General features: G+C 46.0%; 1 protein-coding gene across 1 annotated transcript in view; it reads left to right on the forward strand.

Moving 5' to 3' along the window:
- LOC144498725 (aldo-keto reductase family 1 member C23-like protein) overlaps positions 1 to 24,342 on the forward strand; it is an 84,030-nt gene that overhangs the window by 50,728 nt on the left and 8,960 nt on the right. Inside the window, exons 4-8 of the mRNA XM_078220297.1 lie at positions 5,368 to 5,448; positions 6,738 to 6,860; positions 11,766 to 11,875; positions 22,041 to 22,206; positions 23,738 to 23,820. Coding sequence (XP_078076423.1) covers positions 5,368 to 5,448; positions 6,738 to 6,860; positions 11,766 to 11,875; positions 22,041 to 22,206; positions 23,738 to 23,820 — 563 coding nt within the window. The remainder of the gene's footprint in view (positions 1 to 5,367; positions 5,449 to 6,737; positions 6,861 to 11,765; positions 11,876 to 22,040; positions 22,207 to 23,737; positions 23,821 to 24,342) is intronic.

Consider the following 24,342-nt stretch of genomic DNA (forward strand, 5'->3'; position numbering starts at 1 on the left):
CAGGGCGTATTGAGACTTAAAATGTCCGTTGGTTGGGTGAGGGGCCTCCCTGTCCTTTACGTGAGGCACAGAGAGGGGGGGGGGGGGGTAGAGAGGGAAGGGAGTATGGGTGTGGGGGCGGGGGGGGTGTCTCTGCCCTGGTAGTGGGGGACAGAGAGGGAACGAGGGGTGGGTGAGGGTTCAGGCACTCTCTCCTCAGATATCAGAGAGGGAGAGAGAGGGGGACGGAGGGGCAGGTGGGAGGACGAAGGACAGGGCACCGAGGAGGGCTGGTGCCCCAGTCAGGAGGAAGGAGGGGGGGGGGGGTGCCGGTGTTGGGGCAGCAGCAGCAGAGGGTGGGGGGGGGGGGGACTTCTCCTCTTCAGCCCTGTTGGGCCAGCAATAAAGTCCAAGTTGTTTTCACCCCTCACCTCTGTAAAACGATGTTCCTGTATTCTTTCCCCCCCCTCCCTTTGAGGCACAGACCTCGGATGAATGGGGACACCAGCCCCACAACTCAGTCCTTTGATGTAATTTCCTCCCCTTTGGGTGTTGTCCTTCCTCCTGTAGATGAAGGCTGGAACCTGAGCCTCCAGGCCCAAGGCCTCTGGTCTTTTTTGGGCCTTTCTTTCTCTTTCTCTCCCTCTCCTCTCCCAAGAAGAGAGCACGTGCCAGTGGCTGGAGGTTTTGGGGCAATGGCTCTTCCTTCCTCCTTCAGGTTGAACACTCCACAAAAGCAAAAGTCCCGTCACCAAGTCACTTTCTTTCTTTCTTCACACCATACATCTGTACACAGCCAGCTTTCCAGTTGCTCCCTGCTGAATGCAGACTGGGAATCTGACGCACCTGATTTAACTATCAATTAGGATTCATCAGGTACTTTTTGGGTACCAACCAAATAAACAAAATCAAATTAACTTGGACAACTCAAAAAAGGCAGCTCCCCAAAAGGAAGGGGAACCACCCGAAATAAAAGACAAAGCAGAAAGGAAGCTTAACCACATTTTGATTTGATGTTTTATCGGGATCTATAATACACCCCAGTCCCTGCAGTGCCCAGCAGGGACTCCTGGCACGAATATTGCCGCGGTAGAGGGGGAGTCAGGGTGGATGACCCCCTCGATCGTCCGCTGCCTTGGCCTGTTGATGGCTCGCCTTGCCAGGCCCAGGAGCAGGTTCACGAGGAGATCCTCCTCCCGACCTGCCCCCCTCTGCACCAGGCACCATTCATCAGGTATCTCTTTTTAGGTACCAACTTAATAAACAAACTCAAATTAACTTGGGGACAAATTAAACGGGGCAGCTCCTCAAAAGGAGGGGGAACAGCCCAAACAAAAAACAAAGTCGAAAGAAAACTTAAAACATTAAATCATAATGTGATTTTGGGGGTTTATAATACACCCTCGCCCCTGCGGTGCCCAGCAGGTGTGGAAGGCGTCAACTGCGCCCGTGGATGCCGCATGCTCACTCTCCAGGGACACCTGGCCGCGAATAGCTATGGTAGAGGGGCAGACAGTCAGGATGGATGACCCTGTCGATCGCCCGCTGCCTGGGCCTGTTGATGGCGCGCCTTGCCAGGTCCAGGAGCAGGTTCACGAGGAGGTCGCCCTCCCGACCCGCCCCCCTCCGCGTCAGGCACCATTCATCAGGTAGTTCATACTCCAGCAAGCCAACCTCATTAGCCTGGCTGAAGTCATCACAAAATCATAATCACTGCTTTTAAATCTCTTACTGCATGTGTGTGTGTGTGTACACTATTCTCTTGTCAGCTTATAAGTCTGATTTAGTCATTTAATTCAATGTTGGTAGTTCTGTCAGTGTCTTAAATACCTAATGGTTCAAAATCTTCTCCATAATTAATTTTTTTTCCTTTCACCAAACAGTCCCCAAGTACGAAGATACTGTTAGAGATATTTCGTTTAACACACATAAAAGTTGAATGAACTGCACAAAGTGACTCTTGCAACACTTGGTGCTGTGTGTTTTGATCCACCATCGCAAAATAAAAAGCTTACAACAAAACCAAACCACAACTTATTAAGTGTGAACTCTAAATGCAGCTACTTAGTTGTCACCACTATTTGTTTAAGAGTAATTAGGGGTGGGAAGAAAAAAAACCTTGTGAATTGATTTTTTTTTAAAGGAAATTTATGGGCTAAAACCAGATTTTTAAAGAGGCCTGCTTTATTAGAGTAGCCCCCACTCGATCTTTTAACCCTGTCCCTAAGTATTTCAGAATTAAAAAGCAGTGACACAGTGGTGAGTGTCCCTTTAAGGGTAACACAGCTAAAGAGAGTCACCCGGCTTGAGCGACCAATGGGGACTAACAATGGGTCCTACCATAGTCTGAAGGCATGTGGTAGACTTGTAGGAACTGGGGCAACTGGTGGGCTGCTCTAGGGCACCCACTAGAGGGGGAGGAGTGGGCTGCCGGCCTCGGTACTGTTTTTCTTTGTAAATAAATACCCTTTGTGTTCCTGATGGTCTGTAACATGCGTCATTACATTGGCGATGAGGGTGGGACAGGTCATATGAACATTGCCTGTGGCCCAACACCTGTGAGTAGTGTGATGTTAAGATACTGCCAGACTCTGGGGATAGACACAGAGAAAACTTGAATTGGTCAGTACAGTCGGTATATTAAAAATATATAAAACAAAAATAGGAGAAAATATCTCTCAGAAGCAAGAACTATGATCTTGTGTTTATGGAAAAGTGGAACTTAGGTTTTTTAAAGAAGAACAAAGAATTGCTGCAAGTTTTTTTTTCTGAGGACGAAAGCAAAGAGAAAGTGTTCTAAGTGAAGAATAAAAGTGTCCCAAGGAGTTATAATTCGGTCTCCTGCTGGCCTTGGTACAGTTTTTCATTGTTAATAAATCTCCTTTGTGTTCCTGATGAAGTCTGTGAGCATGCAATCTTTACAGACACTTTTCAAAGAATCATAGAATATCTGCAGTGCAGAAGGAGGCCATTTGGCCCATTGAGCCTGCACCGACGACAATCCCATTCAGGCCCTATCCCCGTAACCCCACATATTTACCATACTAATCCACCTGACATCCCCCTAGCACTCGGGAGCAATTTAGCATGGCCAATCAACCTAACCCGCACATTTTTGGACTGTGGGAGGTAACCAGAGCACCTGGAGGAAACTCCATGGAGACACGGGGAAGATGTGGAAATTCCACACAGACGGTCACCCAAGCTGGAAATTGAATCTGGGTCCCTGGTGCTGTGAGGCAGCAGTGCAAACCACCGGGCCGCCTACCAGAGTTCTTTACCAGACTCTGGCATTTCCTACCAGACTCTACAAAAGTGTACCATTGCTCTCGGGTCCTCCACCTCATGTTGACATGGTAACATCCAGGGAGGATGGCCTGGAGTCACCCACCAATTGGAGTGTCTCTACTTTCCCAGGCCACTGAGTGTGTGAACTCAGCTTCTACACCACACATTATAAACTTCCACATTAGATTTTTCACGTCTTCTATTTTAATCTTTTGCCAAAATGCACTTTGAGTTTCTCATAAAGCTCTAACAAATGTTTGCCCCCAGAGATAGTTACCTATCTTGAAGTGGCTGCAATTCCTCTTGGTTCTCACTCCCTCCTACACCAAGCTAGAACAGTACAAAGACACGATGAATAATTGTGCAGGTGCCCTGCCCAGTTGGCTAGTTTTGTGTCAGCAGCAAGATTTTCGAGGATAAATTTAACTCCAATCACAAAATGGATGCTAACTGGTCTGCAATTCTCAGGTGCTGCATGTGTAACCATGTTGCTGCTTGGTCTGTGATTCTGTTAATCGCCAAACCTAACATGGGATTTCTATCTACATGAAATAAATCTCAAACCTATCGCACTCCACACTCCGCCTGCTGAGAAACCAGAAACCTAGAAAGGCCTGATGCAGGACAAAACACCAAGTCACAATACAGTCCCAGAGCTTCTGGGCTGTTAGTCATCCTAGACTGCTGAAGACCCAGTGAAGCCCCCCTCATCTATCTGGCTTGCCCAGTACAGTGCAAATGCTCCCTGATGCATATTGTCCCTATAAAGATGGTGGTCACATACGCTCCTTGATGCCTACCCCCAAGTGCTGGCGCATGTTAGATGCTCTGTTGGAGAGTCGGTGCAGACTCAATGGGCCAGATGGCCTCCTTTATGCACTGTCGGGATTCTATAGCTGTAATCTTAAGAACAAGAGAGAGATCACTGGGGATGGGGGAATTTGCATTGACACAAAAATATATGGGATATAGAAAAAGGGGTTTGAGGTACTGCAGTGCTCCAGGGAAGCCCAGCGCAAGCTGGAGGAGCAGCAACCCATCTTTCGATTAAGCACACTGAGGCCCTCGGGACTCGACGCTGAGTTCAACAACTTTAGACTACGACCTTTCACCTCCATCTCAAACCTATTTTTATATATCCCATACATTTTTGTCTCAAAGCAGAAACATTCCTTTCCCCTCTTCCACCCCTTCACTAGGTCATCTATTTTTTGTTTTTAACATTGCTACACTTTTGTTGCAATCTCTTCCAGTAACAGTATAATATTTGTATAATAACAGTATAATTTTCCCCCTCAGTTTTGATGAATAGCCAAATGGACTCTAAATGTTTACTCTGTTATCTGTCCCTACAGATGCTGCTCAGTTTATGCACCATTTTTTTTTACTATCTCTCTATTGACAAACTCAAGCCTGCAGCCCCACATTCAACCACTTCCTCAAGACCAGTGACCACATTGTGCTTGGTCACACGAAGGCAGAAGCAAAGATGGGGGAGAATCCCAGGGTCAGTCTGCCCACTAGATTGTACTAGAAATATGAACAAGCCCCTTAATGGAAACAGTCAGAATAGGGATAGTGTGTGACCCTGTGCTCACATAACATTCCTGTGTGTACTGACCTTCTCTGGCTCTCAGAATGACAATGTCTCCATTTTAAAATCCTTGTATTTAATTGCAAGTCCCTCCACATACTTACCCTCCCAATCTTTGCACCTTGTCCACTCTCTTGCTCTTCCCTATCTGTCACCTTGTCCACACTGTTACCCTTCCCTATCTCTGATTCTTGTCCACTCTGACAAACCTGTTGAGGTTTCTTTGCATCTTCACTTTGGCCCCTTGACATTTCTGATTTCAGTTGCATCACGGTTGGTGGCTGTGCTTTCAGACACCCTGGGCAGAGCTCTGAAATTCCTGAAGCACCTCAGGCTTTAATGAGGCTCGTACTGAAGGAAGACAAACTCTTTGTCCAAACTTTTGTACGTTGTATCACCTTATCTGCCTCAGTGTCAAACTTCATCACCCTCTTGTCTAAGCATTTTGGGGAGTTTTGCTTTGATGGAGACACAATATAAATGCAAGTTGTTGTTGCTTGTTGCAGCCAAGTGAGAAGGAATTGTTCCCTGCGGACGCGAGTGGAAAGCTTCTTCAGGACAACGTGGATATTTGTGCAACTTGGGCGGTAGGTACTTGCTGTCAGAAGTAGAATCATTGTGATAATTGGAAATATTTATAATGTCAAAAATCTAAAGTAAAAATTGATCATTCTAGCTGTTCTTTCATGGGATGTGGGCATCACTGTCTAGGCCAGCATTTATTGCCCATCCCTAATTGCCCTCGAGGAAAAAGTAAGGATCTTGAGTTGTTAAATGTCCCTTTTAAGCTGTCCCTTTTAAGGGGCAAACACTATGGCGGTGTCGTCAGCAAACTTGAAAATCGAATTGAAAGGGAATTTGGCCGCACAGTCATTGGTGTATAAGGAGGATAGTAGGAGGCTGAGAACACAGCTTTGTGGGGCACCGGTGTTGAGGATGATCATGGAGGAGGTGTTGTTGCCTATCCTTACTGATTGTGGTCTGAGTTAGGAAGTTCAGGATCCAGTCGCATAGGGAGGTGCTGAGGCCCAGGCCACGGAGTTTGGAAATGTGTTTCGTGGGAATATTAGTGTTGAAGGCTGAGCTGTAGTCAATAAATAGGAGTCTGACATAGGTGTCCTTGTTATCTAGGTGTTCCAGGGATGAGTGCAGGGCCAGAGAAATGGCGTCTGCTGTGGGCCTGTTGCGGCGGTAGGCAAACTGTAGTGGATCCAGATAGTCCAGGAGGCTGGAATTGATTCGTGCCATAACTAACCTTTCGAAGCACTTCATAATGATGGATGTCGGAGCCACCGGCTGATAGTCATTAAGGCACGCTGTTTGGTTTTTCTTGGGTACCAGGATGATGGTTGTCTTCTTGAAGCAGATAGGGACCTCAGATTGTTGTAAAGAGAGGTTGAAGATGTCCTCCGCCAGCTGATCAGTGCAGGATCTGAGTGCACGTCCGGGTACCCCTTCCGGGCCAGTTGCTTTCTGTGGGTTAACCTTCAAGAAAGCTGCTCTGAGATCTGCAATGGTGACCCCAGATACAGGTTCATCCAGGGCTTCCAGCGTGGAGGACATGCTCTCGCTGACCTCTTGCTCAAAACGGGCGCAGAATGCATTGAGCAATTCCCTTGAATCCAATGAATCCAATTCCCTTTTGAACTTTATTATTGAAGCTGGGTAGCAGCACACTTTAAGATGGAGTATTCCAGATCCAGCAATAGTGTTTTAAACAAACCTCCTCCTCTTCCTCCTGATCCTTTTGTCAATTATCTTATACCTGTGTCCTCTGCCTTCCCTCCCCACTGCCATTGAGAAAAATGTTCCATATTTACTCTATCAAACCCTCGGAATGAATCTCCCCTTTCTCAGACCCCTTTCTTTTCTGTAGGCTATGGAAAGCTGTAAGGATGCTGGATTGGTGCGGTCTATAGGAGTGTCCAACTTCAACCGCAGCCAGCTTGAGATGATCCTGAAGATGCCAAAGCTGAAATACAAGCCAGTGTGTAACCAGGTAAGACACAGGAAGCAGAACAAAAAGCTCAGCCAGTCTGTCAGCATCTATGGAGAGAGGAATGGTATTAATGTTTTGAATCCAGTCAGACTCTTCGGAACAAGAAGCATTCGAAGAATTCAGAAATGCAGCGTCAGAGCCAGTAGGTGTGATTGTTGATATCCAGGCTGGCTGTCTCTTGTATTCCAGGAGAGACTCACTGATCACAGGTGGCACAGTGGTTAGCATTGCTGCATCACAGCAACAGGGATCCGGGTTCAATTCCAGCCTTAGGTGACTGTGTGGAGTTTGCACATTCTCCCCATGTCTTTGTGGGTTTCCCCTGGGTGCTCCAGTTTCCTCCTACAGACTAAAGATGTGCAGGTTAGGTGGCTTACTCATGATAAATGCGCAGGATTACAGGGATAGGGCGGAGGGGAAAGCCTGGGCAGGATGCTCTTTCGGAGAGTCAGCGCAGACTCAATGGGCCTAATTGCCCCTTTTTACACTGTAGAGATTCTATGTTACAGCACAAAAGGAGGCCATTCGGCCCATCGTGCCTGCACTACTCTCCAAACGAGCATTATGACTTTGTGCCCTTCCCTTGCCCTTTTTCCCCATACCCCTGCATATTGTTTCTGTTCAAATAATTATTGTGTAATTGTAACATTACATTCTCGCAGATTTTGTCAGGGACACGAAGGTTATTTATTAATAAGGAAAAGCTGTACGGAGGCTTGCAGCCACTTGGCCGCCCTAGAACGGCACCCCCAACCCTTCTAGATGCCTTTTGCCCAGATAGCCCTCTACTCCCTACTGCCCCCTCTCAATCCCAGTTGGTCCATCGAGCCAAGTGACCCTCTTCTGTTGTGCTGCCCTTAAAGGGACACTCACCACAGTTATTGATTATTGACTCTTAACTCCAGTGGAGGGATGGGTTGGTAAGTTCGCCAACGACACGAAGGTTGGTGGGGTTGTGGATAGTCTGGAGGGATGTCAGAAGTTACAGAGGGACATAGATAGGATGCAAGACTGGGCGGAGAAGTGGCAGATGGACTTCAACCCAGATAAATGCGTAGTGGTCCATTTTGGCAGGTCAAATGGGATGAAGGAGTACAATATTAAGGGAAAGACTCTTCGTACTGTAGAGGATCAGAAGGACCTTGGGGTCCGGGTCCATAGGACTCTAAAATTGGCACCGCAGGTGGAGGAGGTGGTTAAGAAGGCGTATGGTGTGCTGGCCTTTATCAATCGAGGGATTGAGTTTAGGAGTCCGGGGATAATGATGCAGCTATATAAGACCCTTGTCAGACCCCACTTGGAGTACTGTGCTCAGTTCTGGTCGCCTCATTACAGGAAGGATGTGGAAATGATTGAAAGCGTGCAGAGGAGATTTACAAGGATGTTGCCTGGATTGAGTGGCATGCCTTATGAGGATAGGCTGAGGGAGCTCGGTCTTTTCTTCTTGGAGAGACGTAGGATGGAGGTATATAAGATGTTGAGAGGCATAGATCGGGTGGACTCTCAGAGGCTTTTTCCCAGGGTGGAAATGGCTGCTACGAGAGGACACAGGTTTAACCTGCTGGGGGGTAGGGGAAATGTTAGGGGGAAGTTTTTCACACACAGGGTGGTGGGCGAGTGGAATCGGCTGCCGTCAGTGGTGGTGGAGGCGAACGCAATAGGGTCTTTTAAGAGACTCCTGGATGAGTACATGGGACTTAATAGGATGGCGGTTTATAGGTAGGCCTAAAAGGTAGGGATATGTTCGGCACAACTTGTGGGGCCGAAGGGCCTGTTTGTGCTGTAGTTTTTCTATGTTTCTAACTCTTTGGGTTAATTCTCAAAAATGGGAAAAGAATGCAGTGTTTGAAATCTGAAACCTTCCTCAAATGGTCATTTATTAAACTGGGAGTCCAGAGAGTGAGCAATAGCAGACTGGCCCAACAACAGCCTAATTCTACTTTGATCAAGGATGTACACAGCAGGGAAGACCAAACAGTGAGCAGCAGCTGTCCCCTCTTCCCCTGTTGAGTCTTCACTCACTGGGAGATATATTTCTTCACGTCTGGTTTTCCAACAAGTTGTTTCTCGACAGCATTTTGTGCTCCACGATCTGTGGCTCTGATATTTACTGAGGTGTGGTTTTAGACAGGTGGGGGTGCGGTTGGGGGGAGAGTCAGGAAAGCTGGAGGTGACTGCCAGCCTGATTGATGGGACCAAATGCCTGGGGTGAATCTGCAGCACAGGACCACTGGCCTGGAGCAGCTAGGTTCAGTGGTGATGGAGGAAAGGAATCCCAGGGAAGGTTACAGAGATTAGCTTGCTGGGCCAAGAGGAAACACAGACCTCTGTAAAGTTGCTCACTTAATGGATTCAACCCTTTTCACCCCCTTTTTATCTGCTAGAGACCTGGAAAACAGCAGTTAAAAATAAAAATTGCAGGACTCAGCAGATCTGGCAGTATCTGGGAAGGGAGAAACAGAGTTAACGTTTCAGGTTAAGAACCTTCCAACAGATTCCGAAACCTTGAAATATTGACCTGAAATAGGTCAATAGCCAGAGCTGTTGAGTGTTTCCAGGATATTCTGTTTTTATTTCCGATTAACAGCATCTGCATTAGAAACCTTCACAAAATGGTGGCCTTGAGCCTCCTTAAAAGGTTTCAATGAGCACTTTCCCCAGCGTGATAGGTTTGATTGTTCTTCATCCTGTCCCTGCTAAAACTGGAACTAGGCGTGTTTGAGCTACTAGTTGAAATCTTTAAATATTTTAACATCCCACCCTTTTTTGGGGGGGGTGGGGGGGAGAGATTGGGAGGATGGTTAAAGTTACCCGTGTTGGATTTGACTTCGGAGGTAACTCTCGTCTTGCTCCACACTAGGGGCTCACATGCACAAACCAAGCTGCTCCTGGAGTGCGAGACAAGGGGCGTGCAGTATCTCTGAGATGCTGCCTGTTACACTGAGGCTTCGCACTGCTGCCTCACAGCACCAGGGACTCGGGTTCAATTCCAGCCTTGGGTGACTGTCTGTGTGGAGTTTGCACGTTCTCCCTGTGTCTGTGTGGGTTTCCTCCGGGTGCTCTGGTTTCCTCCCACACTAAGAAGTCTCACAACACCAGGTTAAAGTCCAACAGGTTTATTTGGTAGCACAAGCCACAAGCTTTCAGAGCACTGCTCCTTCATCAGGTAAGTTAGAGTTCTATTCACAAACAGGGCATATAAAGACACCAGCTTAATTTACAAAATAATGGTTGGAATGCGAGTCTTTACGGGTAATCAAGTCTGAAAGGTACAGACAATGTGAGTGGAGAGAGGGTTAAGCACAGATTAAAGAGATGTGTATTGTCTCCAGCCAGGACAGTTAGTGAGATTTTGCAAGCCCAGGCAAGTCGTGGGGGTTACAGATAGTGTGACATGAACCCAAGATCCTGGTTGAGGCCGTCCTCATGTGTGCGGAACTTGGCTATCAGTTTCTGCTCAGCTATTCTTCGTTGTCGTGTGTCGTGCAGGCCGCCTTGCAGAACGCTAACCCGAAGATCAGAGGCTGAATGCCCGTGACCGCGGAAGTGCTCCCCAACAGGAAGAGAACACTCTTGCCTGGTGATTGTCGAGCGGAGAAATGGCAGATGGAATTTAATCCAGATAAATGCGAAGTGATGCATTTCGGTAGATCTAATGTAAGGGGGAGCTATACAATAAATGGCAGAACCATCAGGAGTATAGAGACACAGAGGGACCTGGGTGTGCAAGTCCACAGATCCTTAAAGGTGGCAGCACAGGTGGAGAAGGTGGTCAAGAAGGCATATGGTATGCTTGCCTTTATTGGACGGGCATAGAATATAAAAGTTGGCATATGATGTTACAGCTGTATAGAACGTTGGTTAGGCCACATTTGGAATACTGCGTCCAGTTCTGGTCGCCACACTACCAGAAGGACATGGAGGCTTTGGAGAGAGTACAGAAAAGGTTTACCAAGATGTTGCCTGGTATGGAGGGTCTTAGTTATGAGGAGAGATTGGGTAAACTGGGGTTGTTCTCCCTGGAAAGACAGAGGATGAGGGGCGACCTAATAGAGGTGTATAAAATTATGAAGGGCATAGATAGGGTGAACAGTGGAAAGCTTTTTCCCAGGTCGGAGGTGACGAACATAAGGGGTCATGGGTTCAAGGTGAGGGGGGGCACCGATGTCAGGGGGACTTATTTTACACAGAGGGTGGTGGGGGCCTGGAATGCACTGCCAAGCAAGGTGATTGAGGCGGACACGCTGGGATCATTTAAGACTTATCTAGATAACCACATGAACAGACTGGGAATAGAGAGATACAAACGAATGGTCTAGTTGGGCACATGAGCGGCGCAGGCTCGGAGGGCCGAAGGGCCTGTTCCTGTGCTGTTTTGTTCTTTGTTCTTTGTACAGAGATATCCCTGGGTGGGATTGTGGTCAGTACAGACTCGATGGGTTGAATGGCCTTATTCTGCACTGTAGGGATTCTATGATTCTGTGGTTGTTCAGGTGGATGTCCAAATCATCCGTTAATGAATTCTCCTGTCGCCCTCTGGCCTGTGTTCCTATTTTAACTAGTATCATAGAATCCTACAAGCAGAAGGATGCCATTCAGCCCATCAAGTCTGCACTGCCCACAATCCCACTCGGGCTCTGCATTTACCCAAGCTAATCCCCCTAACACTAAGGGGCAATTTTAGCATTGCCAATCCACCTAACCCACACATCTTTGGACTAGCAACACCCATCTACCTTTACTAAGCCCTGCTGTTTGTAGGGCGCTGCTATGAGCAGACACTCTGTGCTCCAGGAACAGTTCACTGGGCTTGTCTGAGATATTTCAATGCAGATATTAAGTTTTGTCACATTCCCCTCATGTTGTGGGAATTTATTACCCATTCTGGCCTTTTTTATTTTGCAGGTTGAATGTCACCCATATTTGAACCAGAACAAACTGCTGAAATACTGTAAATCCAAAAATATTGTCCTTGTGGGCTACAGTCCCTTGGGAAAACCGCAAAACCCAAACTTGTAAGCTTATCGAAATCAACAAGCTAGAGGTTAAAACTCAATTTTGAACATTCTGTATTATCGGATGTGATTCTTTGCAGGTCCTTCCTGGGTGCAGAGAGCTGGAGACTCCGGGTGCAAAGCGGATTTTGAGATTTATGATATTGGTTTCATCAAATGGGTCGAGAAATGTTTGCAAGTTTACCCCATCCAGGCTCAATATGTCACATGGTTCACTAATCCACCCTCTGACTAGCCAATCAGCTACCAGAAGGGAAAGAAAAACCAGTGGCCATTTTGACAATTCTCTTAAGGTGATCAAAATTCATAAAATGAGCGAATGAGGCTGCAGAAAGCTGTGGTAGTCTCAATAATCCCAGCTCACTAGCAAATGGAAATGTACACTGAGGGTCATATTGTTGTAAAACACAAAGAAGGAGCCCCACAAGTCCATTCCAGCAATCCATTCAGTTCCATTCTCCCGCTCTATCCCCATAGTCCCGCAAGAGCCCATCCAACTTCCTTTCAAAACCATTCGTCATCACTACTTCCACCACCCTTTTAGGCAGAGTTCCAGCTCATTAACGCTCACAACCCTCCTGCCAAAAACCTTAAGTCTCTGTCCCCTAATCCTTGTACCATTAGCCAATGGGAACAGCTTTTCTCTATCTACCTTATCTAAATCTGTCCTAACCTCAATCAAATCTTCCTTCAATCTTCTTCACTCCAGTGAGAACAACCCCAGCCTCTCCAGCCTAACCTTGTGGCTAAAATCCCTCATTGTTGGAACCATTCTGGTAAATCTCTCTCATACCCTCTCAAGGGCCCCCATCCTTCCTAGAATTTGATGAAACCTACTTTTCCGTATTTCCCCACTTTAGGCGCTGACTCTTGCTCGAGTACAGCAGTTTCTGGCAGTTTTTTCAGTGTGAGCATTAATAGACTATTCAACTCTTGGAATGAATTGCAGACTGTCTCTTCCTGCTCTCTACACATACAGGAGGATCACTGGGCAGTGATTTGGGACAGGAACCTTGCATGATTAGAAGTTTCTAGTTTCTTCCCACCCCCTTCTCACCCTGAGTCTTTGAAGCCCATCACAATGCTCCAAGTGCTCTTTAGCAGAGATCAATAAACTCTCCATCCTAATAGTGGTGCACAGTGGTTAGCACTGCTGTCTCAAAGTGCCAGGGACCCAGGTTTAATTCTAGCCTTGAGTGACTGTGTGGACGCTCTCTCTGGGTACTCCGGTTTCCTCCCACAGTCCAAAGATGTGCAAGTTATGTGGTTGGGCATGCTAAATTGCCGTTTAGTGTCCCAAGATGTGTAGGTTTGGGAGACGAGCAGGTTAATGCATGTGCTTAAGGGAACGGGATAGGCCTGGGTAAGAATGCTGTGTTGGAGAGTTTGTGTGACTAGATTGGCTGAATCTGCATCTTGTTCAACATCCTAAGAAGTAGGAACAGGCAAAGAAACTTTTGCCCCTTAAGCCTACTCCACTACTCACTATGATCACTGTGCATTCATCAGGCCAATGGTTAATGTTCAGCAACATTCACATCCCCTCAGATACTGGAGTAATCAGTGCCCATATGCAGCAAGACCTGGACAACATTCAGGCTTGGCTTGATAAGTGGTAAGTAACATTCACGTCACACAAGTGCCAGGCAGTGACCAATAAGAGAGAATCTAACCATTGCCCTTGACATTCAATAGCATTACAATCACTGAACTCACTATCAATACTCTGGGGGTACCATTGACCAGAAACTGAACTGGACTAGCCATATAGATACTGTGGCTGCCAGAGCAGGTCAAAGTCCAGGAATTCTGTGGCAAGTAACCACCTCCTGAAGCTCCAAAGTTAAAGCACAAGTCAGGAGTGTGATGGAATACTCTCCACTTGCCTGGATGAGTGCAGCTCCAACAACACTAAAGAAGTTCAACACTACCCAGGACAAAGATGTGTAGGCTAGGTGGATTAGCGATGGTAAATATGCAGGATTATGGGGATGGTGGAGGGGGGCCTGGGTGGGATTCTCTTTTGGAGGGTTAATGCAGTCTCGATGGACCAAATGCCGCCTTTCTGCACTGTAGGGACTCTGTGGTTCTAAAACAGCCTGTTTGTTAGGCACCCTTTTCACAAACATTCACTCCCTCCACCACCGACACTCAGAAGCAGCAGAGTGTATCATGTACAAGATGCACTGCAAGAGCTCACTAAGGTTCCTTAGACAGCACCTTCCAAACCCGTGACCTCTGCCATCTAGAAAGACAAGGGCAGCAGATACATGGGCACACGACCACCTGCAAGTTCCCCTCCAAACCACTCACCATCCTGACTTGAAATATATCACCATTCCTTCACTGTCGCTGGACTAAAATCCTGGAACTCCCTCCCTAACAGCATTGTGGGTGTGCCTACACCACTTGGACAGCAACGGTTCAAGAGGCAGCTCACCACAACTTAGGCAAGGGCAATTCGGGATCGGCAACAAGTGTTGGCCTTGCCAGCGGCACCCACATTCCATGAATGGGAAGACAGAGGGGAGCATCACTTGATGATTGACTTGATCCAGCCATATTTGGTGATGTGTACTAGTTGTGCACCATGATCAGCGTTAATCTGTACAGATTGAAATGATGACTAAAGAAACAGGAATCCTATTGTGATACAATAAGGACATTGGAAGTAACGGGTTTGTGTCCATACTGGCAGCCAAAGTGTGCAAGCCATTGATGTGGAATTCGGGTCATATTAGCATGGTAGATGTTGGGAGGAACATGTGATAGTTAGTTATAAATGGAGGCTAGGCAGGAGGTAATGAGGGAGTTTGAAGGTGAAGCCTTGAGGTTAAATGGATGAGGTTGCCCTGTAGATAGGGTAGAGTTGGCTTGAAGCATTAATATCAGAGGTTAGAGTTGCTTGAAGAGGATGGTTATTGAAGTTTAGGAGAATGTGAGGTGACCGTATTGAGATCTATAGGATTCTCAGTGCTTGACAAGGTAGATGCTGAGAGGTTGTGGGGTCTTGACAGGGTAATGCTGAGAGGGTATATCTCCTTGTGGGACAGGGTAGGACCAAAGGGCATAATCTCAGTAAGAGGTCACCCATTTAAGAGATATGAGGAGGAATTTCTTCTCTGAGGGCAGTGAATTTGTGGAATTCTTTATCCCAGAGGGCTGTACAGGCTGGGTCATTAAGTATGTTCAAGGCTGAGATGGACAGATTTTTAATCAGTAAGGGAATCGATGCTTATGGGAATAAGGTGTGGGAAATTGGAGTTGAGGATTATCATGTCAGATGAGTCACGATTTCATTGAATGGCAGAGCAGACTCAATGGGCTGAATGGCCTAATTCTGCTCTTACATCAGTGATCTTATGGTTGTCATGTGGGGAGTTAAATTCCCTAAGAATGATGTTGGCTGAACACCTGGGTTTCACCTGGGTGGGTTGCAGTTGGTCCTTGGAGCTATAAGGCAAGTAATTAAAATATTCAAATAAATCATTAACTCTTGTTTCAAACATTCTGCCTTTAGCAGCCAGCTCCTGAGCTGTCAGTGATTCACCAGGATCACTGAGGTGAGTGCATAGTAGGGAGAGCTTCTCCAAAGAAACTGGCAGGCATGGAAGGCTTTGATCAGTGAAACTGAAGAGCTGAAGCCATGATCAGGTGAGAGGCTGCAGCTTACAGCACTTATCAGTGTGAGCATTCAATGCTTGACAGGTGATGGCCAATCTCTTGAGGGTTGACTTTACCGTCTGGCACTACACTCGGTTTAAGCTGCACTTCCCTGTTGTCAGCCTTTATCATAGCATGGGATTAGCTTAAAAAGCTTACTTTTCAACTCCAATGAGGAACAAGAGGAGCAATGACACCATCACCAACAGAACTGACAGCAGGAGCAGCACCAGCCACCATCTCCTCAGCCACAGGGCAGAAGGGAGGACCTAGAAATTCAGCCTGAAGAGGAAAGATCAAACAGGCAGAGGATCAGCTCTCCTGACATGTCAAAGCATCAGTACCTCGAGAGGCTCAGGCTCCCTTGACAGGTTGTCACTGGCACCTGTAGGAACAAGGTCTCTCCCAGTGGAGCAGGTGGGCACACATTACACAGTGCCCATCACTGGGAGGTTAACCCTGCTACCCCACCACAAGTCTCTATCTGCCCCTAAAGAACTGCACTCTCTTCTGCAAGAAAGCCGGCAGAGTCACAGGCATGAGGAGTTAATGGTGCAGAGAGGAGACCAGGCCAACATTAGTGGACACTTGGGAATGAGTGTTAACTGTTTTGGATGGGCTTGTGAGGAGGTGTTTGAGAGAGGAATGAGTGGAGTTACCAGGTGTGTGTGGAACATTATGCAGGAGAATGTTTTGAATGTTAGGGTGTGGGGTTTGGCACCTGCAAGTGTTTTGCCCCTCACGTTTCTCACCCTCCTGGAGTTCTGTGTCCTCTGGGGGCACTGGCTGCAGGTTGGTGAAACTGCACTGCTGCAACTGACCTCTCTGGCCACTTCCATACCGACTGTCAGAGACATAGAGGATTACAGCATGGAAACAGGCCCTTCGGTCCAACTTGTCTGTGCCGCCCCTTGTTTTACTACTAAGCTAGTCCCAATTGCCTGCGTTTGGCCCATATCCCTCTATACCCATCTTGCCCACGTAACTGTCTAAATGCGTTTTAAAATACAAAATTGTACCCGCCTCTACTACTACCTCTGGCAGCTCGTTCCAGACACTCGCCACCCTTTCTGTGAAAAAAATGCCCCTCTGGACCCTTTTGTATCTCTCCCCTCTCACAAACCTATGCCCTCGCGTTTTAGACTCCCCTACCTTTGGGAAAAGATGTTGACTATCTTATCTATGCCCCTCATTATTTTATAGACCTCTATAAGATCACTGCTAAGCCTCCTAGGCTCCAGGGAAAAAAAGTCCCAGTGTATCCAACCTCTCCTTATAACTCAAACAATCAAGTCCCGGTAGCATCTGAGTAAATCTGTTCTGCACTCTTTCTAGTTTAATAATATCCTTCCTATAATAGGGTAACCAGAACTGTACACGGTATTCCAAGTGTGGCCTTACTAATGTCTTGTACAACTTCAACAAGACATCTCAACTCCTGTATTCAGTGTTCTGACCAATGAAACCAAGCATGCCGAATACCTTCTTCACCACTCTGTCCACTTGTGACTCCACTTTCAAGGAGTTATGAACTTATACCCCTAGATCTTTGTTCTATAACTCTCCCCAACACCCTACCATTAACTGAGTAAGTCCTACCATGGTTCAATTTACCAAAATGCATCTCCTCACATTTATCTAAATTAAACTCCATCTGCCACTCATCAGCCCACTGGCCCAATTGATCAAGATCCCATTGCAATCCTAGATAACCTTTTTCAATGCCACCGATCTTGGTGTCATCTGCAAACTTACTAACCATGCCTCCTAAATTATCATCCAAATCATTAATACAAATGACAAATAACAGTGGACCCAGCACCAATCCCTGAGGCACACCGCTGGTCACAGGCCTCCAGTTTGAAAAACAACCCTCTACAACCACCCTCTGTCTTCTGTCATCAAGCCAATTTTGTATCCAATTGGCTAACTCACCCTGATCCCATGAGATTTAACCTTATGCAACAACCTATTGTGTGGTACTTTGTCAAAGGCCTTGCTAAAGTCCATGTAGACAACATCAACTGCACTGCCCTCATATACCTTGGTTACCCCTTCAAAAAACTCAATCAAATTCCTGAGACATGATTTTCCACTCACAAAGCCATGCTGACTGTCCCTAATCAGTCCTTGCCTCTCCAAATGCCTGTAGATCCTGTCTCTCAGAATACCTTCTCACAACTTGTCCACTACAGATGTTAGGTTCACCAGCCTGTAGTTCCCAGGTTTTTCCCTGCAGCCCTTCTTAAAGGCACAACATTTGCCACCCTCCAATCTACAGGCACCTCACCTGTGGCTGTCGATGATTCAAATATCTCTGCTAGGGGGCCCACAATTTCCTACCTAGCCTCCCACAACGTCCTGGGATACACTTCTTCATGACCCGGGGATTTATCTATCTTAATGCGCTTTAAGACTTCCAGTCTCCTCTATTGTGTACACTCCTCAAGACATCATTATTTCCCTAATATCCATGCCTTTCTCAACATACTGATGAGAAATATTCATTTGGGATCTCACCCATCTCTTGTGGATCTGCACATAGGTGACCTTGTTGCTCCTTAAGAGGCCCTATTCTCTCCCTGGTTACTCTTTTGTCGTCTTCCTCATGAAAGATCACATCACTGTAGCAGTCCCACAGATCCTAATTCAGCACCACCTGCTGTCCCTTTTCTCCTCTCCTCTCCCAGGGTTGTTATAAACTCAAGCATCAGAATCCAGCTCCATCTTCCTGCCCCTTTCCTGAGTTCTGCTGATGTATTCGATGTGAGTTTCTACCCACCCTTTTGCTTGGGAACCCAGAAGTGGTGATGATAATGCCATGAATAAGTTCAAGAGTCTCGGCCTAATCCACTCCAGCAGCAACCAGGGTCCTCGCCTGCTATAGGTCCCACCATTTCAGCAGGGATTATCAGTTGAAAATTCTCCTAATTTTTGTTCCATCATAGTTGACAGGAGATATTTCACCTCATTTTCTTCCTCCTCTTGTGCCTCTGTTGCTGTGATGTACAGGAATAGGAAAGACAGGTTAAGAATGAATGAGTGTTCTTCCCAAAAAGTGAAGGAGACTGAGGAATGGGTGGAGCTGTTTTTTCTGGCAATGGCCTAGTAGTATTATTGCTAGATAATTAATCCAGAAATTCAGCTAATCTGGGGACCCAGGTTCGAATCCTGCCACGGCAGATGATGGAATTTGAATTCGATAAAAATATCTGAAATTAAGAATCTACTGATGACCATGAAACCGTTGTCGATTTTTGGAAAAACCCATCTGGTTCACTAATGTCCTTTTAGGGAAGGAAATCTGCCAATCTTGCCTGGCCTGCGTGTGACTCCAAGGCCACAGCAATATGGATGGCCAATAAATGTTGGGCAGCCAGTGATGCCCATGTCCCACGAATGAATTTTTAAAAAAGTCACAAATATGTGGCCTGGCGAAATGTTCTTGACATTGCTGAACCCACAGGCAGTGGAGTATTGGCCTAATAGCTGGGCAGAGCTGAAGTCAGAGATATTATCCTGTTAAAGTGGAAGGAATAGATTTTCAGAGTCCACCACCTCCTTAGTAGACTGCTTTTCTGAGTATGTATATGAGGATAGATTGGAGAGGTTGGGATTGTTTTCCTTGGGGGAAAATGAATGCTAAGAAGGGATTTGATGGAGGTCATCAAGATCCTGAGGCTGTGGACAGAGTAAATAGTGAGGAACTGTTCCCACTCCTGGTTAGGCCACATTTGGAGTACTGCGTCCAGTTCTGGTCGCCGCACTACCAGAAGGACGTGGAGACATTGGAGAGAGTGCAGAGAAGGTTTACCAGGATGTTGCCTGGTATGGAGGGTCTTAGCTATGAGGAGAGATTGGGTAAACTGGGGTTGTTCTCCTTGGAAAGACGGAGAATGAGGGGAGATCTAATAGAGGTATACAAGATTATGAAGGGTATAGATAGGGTGAACAGTGGGAAGCTTTTTCCCAGGTCGGAGGTGACGATCACGAGGGGTCACAGGCTCAAGCTGAGAGGGGCGAAGTATAACTCAGATGCCAGAGGGATGTTTTTTACACAGAGGGTGGTGGGGGCCTGGAATGCGCTGCCAAGTAAGGTGGTGGAGGCAGGCGCGCTGACATCGTTTAAGACTTACCTGGATAGTCACATGAGCAGCCTGGGAATGGAGGGATACAAACGATTGGTCGAGTTGGACCAAGGAGCGGCACAGGCTTGGAGGGCCGAAGGGCCTGTTTCCTGTGCTGTACTGTTCTTTGTTCTTTGTTCTTTGTTCACTCAAGGGAACTTCAAGATGACACCGGTTCAAAATAATGGGAAAAAGGAGTAAAAGTGATATGAGGAAAAAATGTTTTCACCAAAGGGTGGTTGGTGTCTGGAATGAACTTCCTGTGAGGGTGATGGAAGCTGGTTCGATTGAGAAATTCAAAAGGGAATTGGATTGATAACTGAAACTGAGACAATGTGCGAGGTTATGGGGAGTGGGTAGAATGCTGTTTCACACAGTGCAGACTCAATGGTCCAAATAGCTTCCTTCTCTGTGTGGTTCTGACAGGTATGGATCCTTGTTCACAGAAATGATCTTGCAGTGGCAAGGAGTAAATGATTCTGGTCTGGAGGCTCATTGGGAAACCAGGGGAACTGGTATGAACACCACATCTAAGTGACTGTGCAATGAACATTGGCATCATAATTGAACCAAACAGTTCTCTGACATCCATGCCAGAGATGGAGATCCTGGCTTATTTTCGAATGAATTATCACTTACAATGGCCCAAACATCACTAGATTGGTAACACCGAAACTCTTACAAAATACCATCTCCAATCTGCTTATTTACCAGCATTCGAACCAAGACATTCTGATTTAAAGGACAGGGGCCTTTTATCCTTGAGTTTATTTTCACTTACCAACATTAGAACATAGAACAGTACAGCACAGAACAGGCCCTTCGGCCCACGATGTTGTGCCGAGCTTTATCTGAAACCAAGATCAAGCTATCCCACTCCCTATCATCCTGGTGTGCTCCATGTGCCTATGCAATAACCGCTTAAATGTTCCTAAAGTGTCTGACTCCACTATCACTGCAGGCAGTCCATTCCACACCCCAACCACTCTCTGCGTAAAGAACCTACCTCTGATATCCTTCCTATATCTCCCACCATAAACCCTATAGTTATGCCCCCTTGTAATAGCTCCATCCACCCGAGGAAATAGTCTTTGAACGTTCACTCTATCTATCCCCTTCATCATTTTATAAACCTCTATTAAGTCTCCCCTCAGCCTCCTGCGCTCCAGAGAGAACAGCCCTAGCTCCCTCAACCTTTCCTCATAAGACCTACCCTCCAAACCAGGCAGCATCCTGGTAAATCTCCTCTGTACTCTTTCCAGCGCTTCCACATCCTTCTTATAGTGAGGTGACCAGAACTGCACACAATACTCCAAATGTGGTCTCACCAAGGTCTTGTACAGTTGCAGCATAACCCCACGGCTCTTAAACTCCAACCCCCTGTTATTAAAAGCTATAGGCCTTCTTCACAGCTCTATCCACTTGAGTGGCAACCTTTAGAGATCTGTGGATATAGACCCCAAGATCTCTCTGTTCCTCCACAGTCTTCAGAACCCTACCTTTGACCCTGTAATCCACATTTAAATTAGTCCTACCAAAATGAATCCCCTCACATTTATCATATACATTTATCATAGATACATATTGTGGGTAGCATAGCCCCTTTAACGGGTGATCCTTCACAGGCCATGTGACTAGGCTGGAGCCAATGGAGCATGAGCATGCGAACTTGGACCAATCGGGAGCAAAGGCAAGCATTCCCGGGGCTGAAGGGCTTCGGTTGGAGTCAGGCCATTGCTAGAAATAGACCTGTACAATTGCGCTGCTAAACCCTTTATTGTATTAGTTCTTCTCATCAATAGATCCTTTAGTTAGTTATTTACCACATCAAGTCACCTCAAGTTATTACACATTTGAACATACAAATAAGGAATAGGCCACTCGGTCCCTTGAGCCTGCTCCGCCATTCGATACAATCATGGCTGATCTGACTGTGGCCTCAACTCCACGTTCCACCGATCCCCAATAACCTTTGACTGATTGTTGGATCTATCTACCGATGTGTAACGTCCTAACTATGTTACAGGTTGTAGGTTTTAAACAAAACGATGCGTTGACTTAGATTCAAACTAACAGATTTATTGCAGGAGATGTTGCTTGTACAGGGTGGAAAATGAAACTAAAGCAGGAGACTGTGAAATACCACTGACATCCCCCTCAGATCATATGACTGGCTCTTAAAGCAATTGTACAACCATTTAAATATATAATACTCTGATTCAACAATATTCACTGACCTTGCCTTCCCCGCTCTCCAGGAAGCAGAGATCCAGAGATAGAAGGGGAATCACATGCATTCATTGTGTATTGAAAGAAAGGAGGAATTTTGAGAAACATACAGATCTTCCAAATACTCTCTTCAATTTTCAATGCAGGTGTGACCTGAGCGATCCCATCCTACTGAACGATCTGGAGCTGAAAAAGATTGGTGAAAAACATCACAAAACCCCAGCTCAAATTGTGCTGCGCTATCAAGTGCAACGTGGCGTTGTGGTTATTCCAAAGAGTTTCAATCCTGAACGGATGAAGCAGAACACAGAGGTAAAATATTCCTCGAGGAGATGTTCATTGTTTTATTGTTTTCCACTGTTTTCACCCACTGGTTCCTGACTTTCCCTCAACTTGCATGGGGAGGCAATGCATTTGACAAAGCACCACAAAAGAATGGTTAGCTAAAATTAAAACCCATGGTATTAAAGGAATGTTGCCAATGTGGGTACTAAATTGGCTAGGAGACACAAAACTTATTCTTTCGTGGAATATGGGCGTTACTGGCTGTGTCAGCTTTATTGCCTGTCCCTGGGGACAAACAAGAGTCAATTACATTACGGTGGGTCTGGAGTCACATGTAGGCCGGGCCAGGTAAGACTGGTAGATTTCCTTCCCGAAAGAACATTAGTGAACCAGCTGGGTTTTTATAGTTTCAGATTTATTGATTGAATTTAAATTGCACCAGCTGCCAGAGTGAGATTTGAATCCATTTCTCTAAAGCATTAGGTCTGAGCCTCTGGGTTACTAGTGCAGTGCCACTAGCACTGCACCATCTCCCTGACCAGTCAGGGTGATCAGTTGTTTTTAAGATGGCGGGGCGGGGTATACAGTAATGTTGGAAGCACTGCCATTTCGTATGAATGACCCAGACTTTGGTATAAACAGGCAGACTTTCTGAGCTTGCAGAGGACGTCAAACTCAGAAATGTAGTAAACAGCCAAGGGGATAGTAACAGACTTCAGGAAGATTGAAGAGAGAGGCACATGGTAAATGGAATTTAACATATGGAAGATTGTTCCTATCAAAATGGATTGCTTCAATCAAGAGAGGCAATATAAAATGCACACAATTGTAAACAGGTGCAGGATCAGAGGGCTATATTTAAACAAATGTTTGAAGGTGGCAGGACCAAGGAAATTGTGTTAAGAGAATGGCAGCTTTGGTTTTATTAATAGAGTCAAAAAAAAGAAAGTAATGCTAAACCTTTACTCCAGTTGAGACCTAACCGGTGAGTTCTAATGTTCAATTCTGGATGTCGCACTCTCGAGGAATGACTTTGAGTACAGAGAGAGTCACTAGAATGGGGGATGAGGGGCCGAAATGGGAACTGGAGATAGTTGGATTGTTTTGCTTGACAGAGATGTTTAAAACCATTAACTGTTTTGATGAAAGAAATGAGAATCTGTTCCCAATGCCCAGAGGATTGGTAAGCAGAGATCACTCATTTAAGATGATTGATAAAGGGAGCAGAGATAGCATAAGGAAATATTTGTTTTCACAGATATTGTGAGTTGTTATCTGGGATGGCCTACTTCAAAGGACTGTGGAAACCGATTCAATAATAACTCAAAAAAGAGCTAGAAAAATACTTCTTGAAAAACATGACAATGGTATGGGGAAAGGCTGGATAGCTCTAACAAAGAACTAACATAGGGACAATGGAGCCAATAACCACCTTCTGTGCTGTATCATTCCAGTTTCCAATAGGAGGAGGTTATTTCTGTTGTGTGACCAAGGGTTGCTGTGTAATAGTGAATTAAACACAGCAATTTCCATCTGATAGAATCCATTTCTATTGCAGATCTTTGATTTCCAGCTAACTGATGAAGAGGTGAAAGCAATTGATGGGCTAAACAGAAACTGGCGATATATACCTATGAAACAGTAAGTAACACACAATTGAGTCAATTACTGTGCTGGGTTTCAGTGTTCTGACTTAGCCGGTCCCTGTAATCAAGCTTTCTGTGATTAGCTGTTCTCTATTCACATTGATAATGTTAAAATAGTCTCTTCTAAGACATAGGAGCAAAATTAGGCCACTCGGCCCATCAAGTCTGCTCCGCCATTCAATCATGGCTGATTTTTTTCTCATCCCCATTCCCCTGCCTTTTCCCCATAACCCTGATCCCCTTATTAATTAAGAACCTATCTATCTCTGTCTTAAAGACACTCAATGACCTGGCTTCTGCGGCAAAGAGTTCCACAGATTCACCACTCTCTGGCTGAAGAAATTCCTCCTCATCTCTGTTTTAAAGGATCGTCCCTTTAGCCTGAGGTTGTGCCCTCTGGTTCTAGTTTTTCCTACTAGTGGAAACATCCTCTCCACATCCATTCTATCCAGGCCTCGCAGTATCCTGTAAATTTCAATAAGATCTCCCCTCATCCTTCTAAACTCCAACAAGTACA

This window comes from Mustelus asterias, chromosome 9 (assembly GCF_964213995.1).
Source record: "Mustelus asterias chromosome 9, sMusAst1.hap1.1, whole genome shotgun sequence".
Classification (NCBI taxonomy): domain Eukaryota; kingdom Metazoa; phylum Chordata; class Chondrichthyes; order Carcharhiniformes; family Triakidae; genus Mustelus; species Mustelus asterias.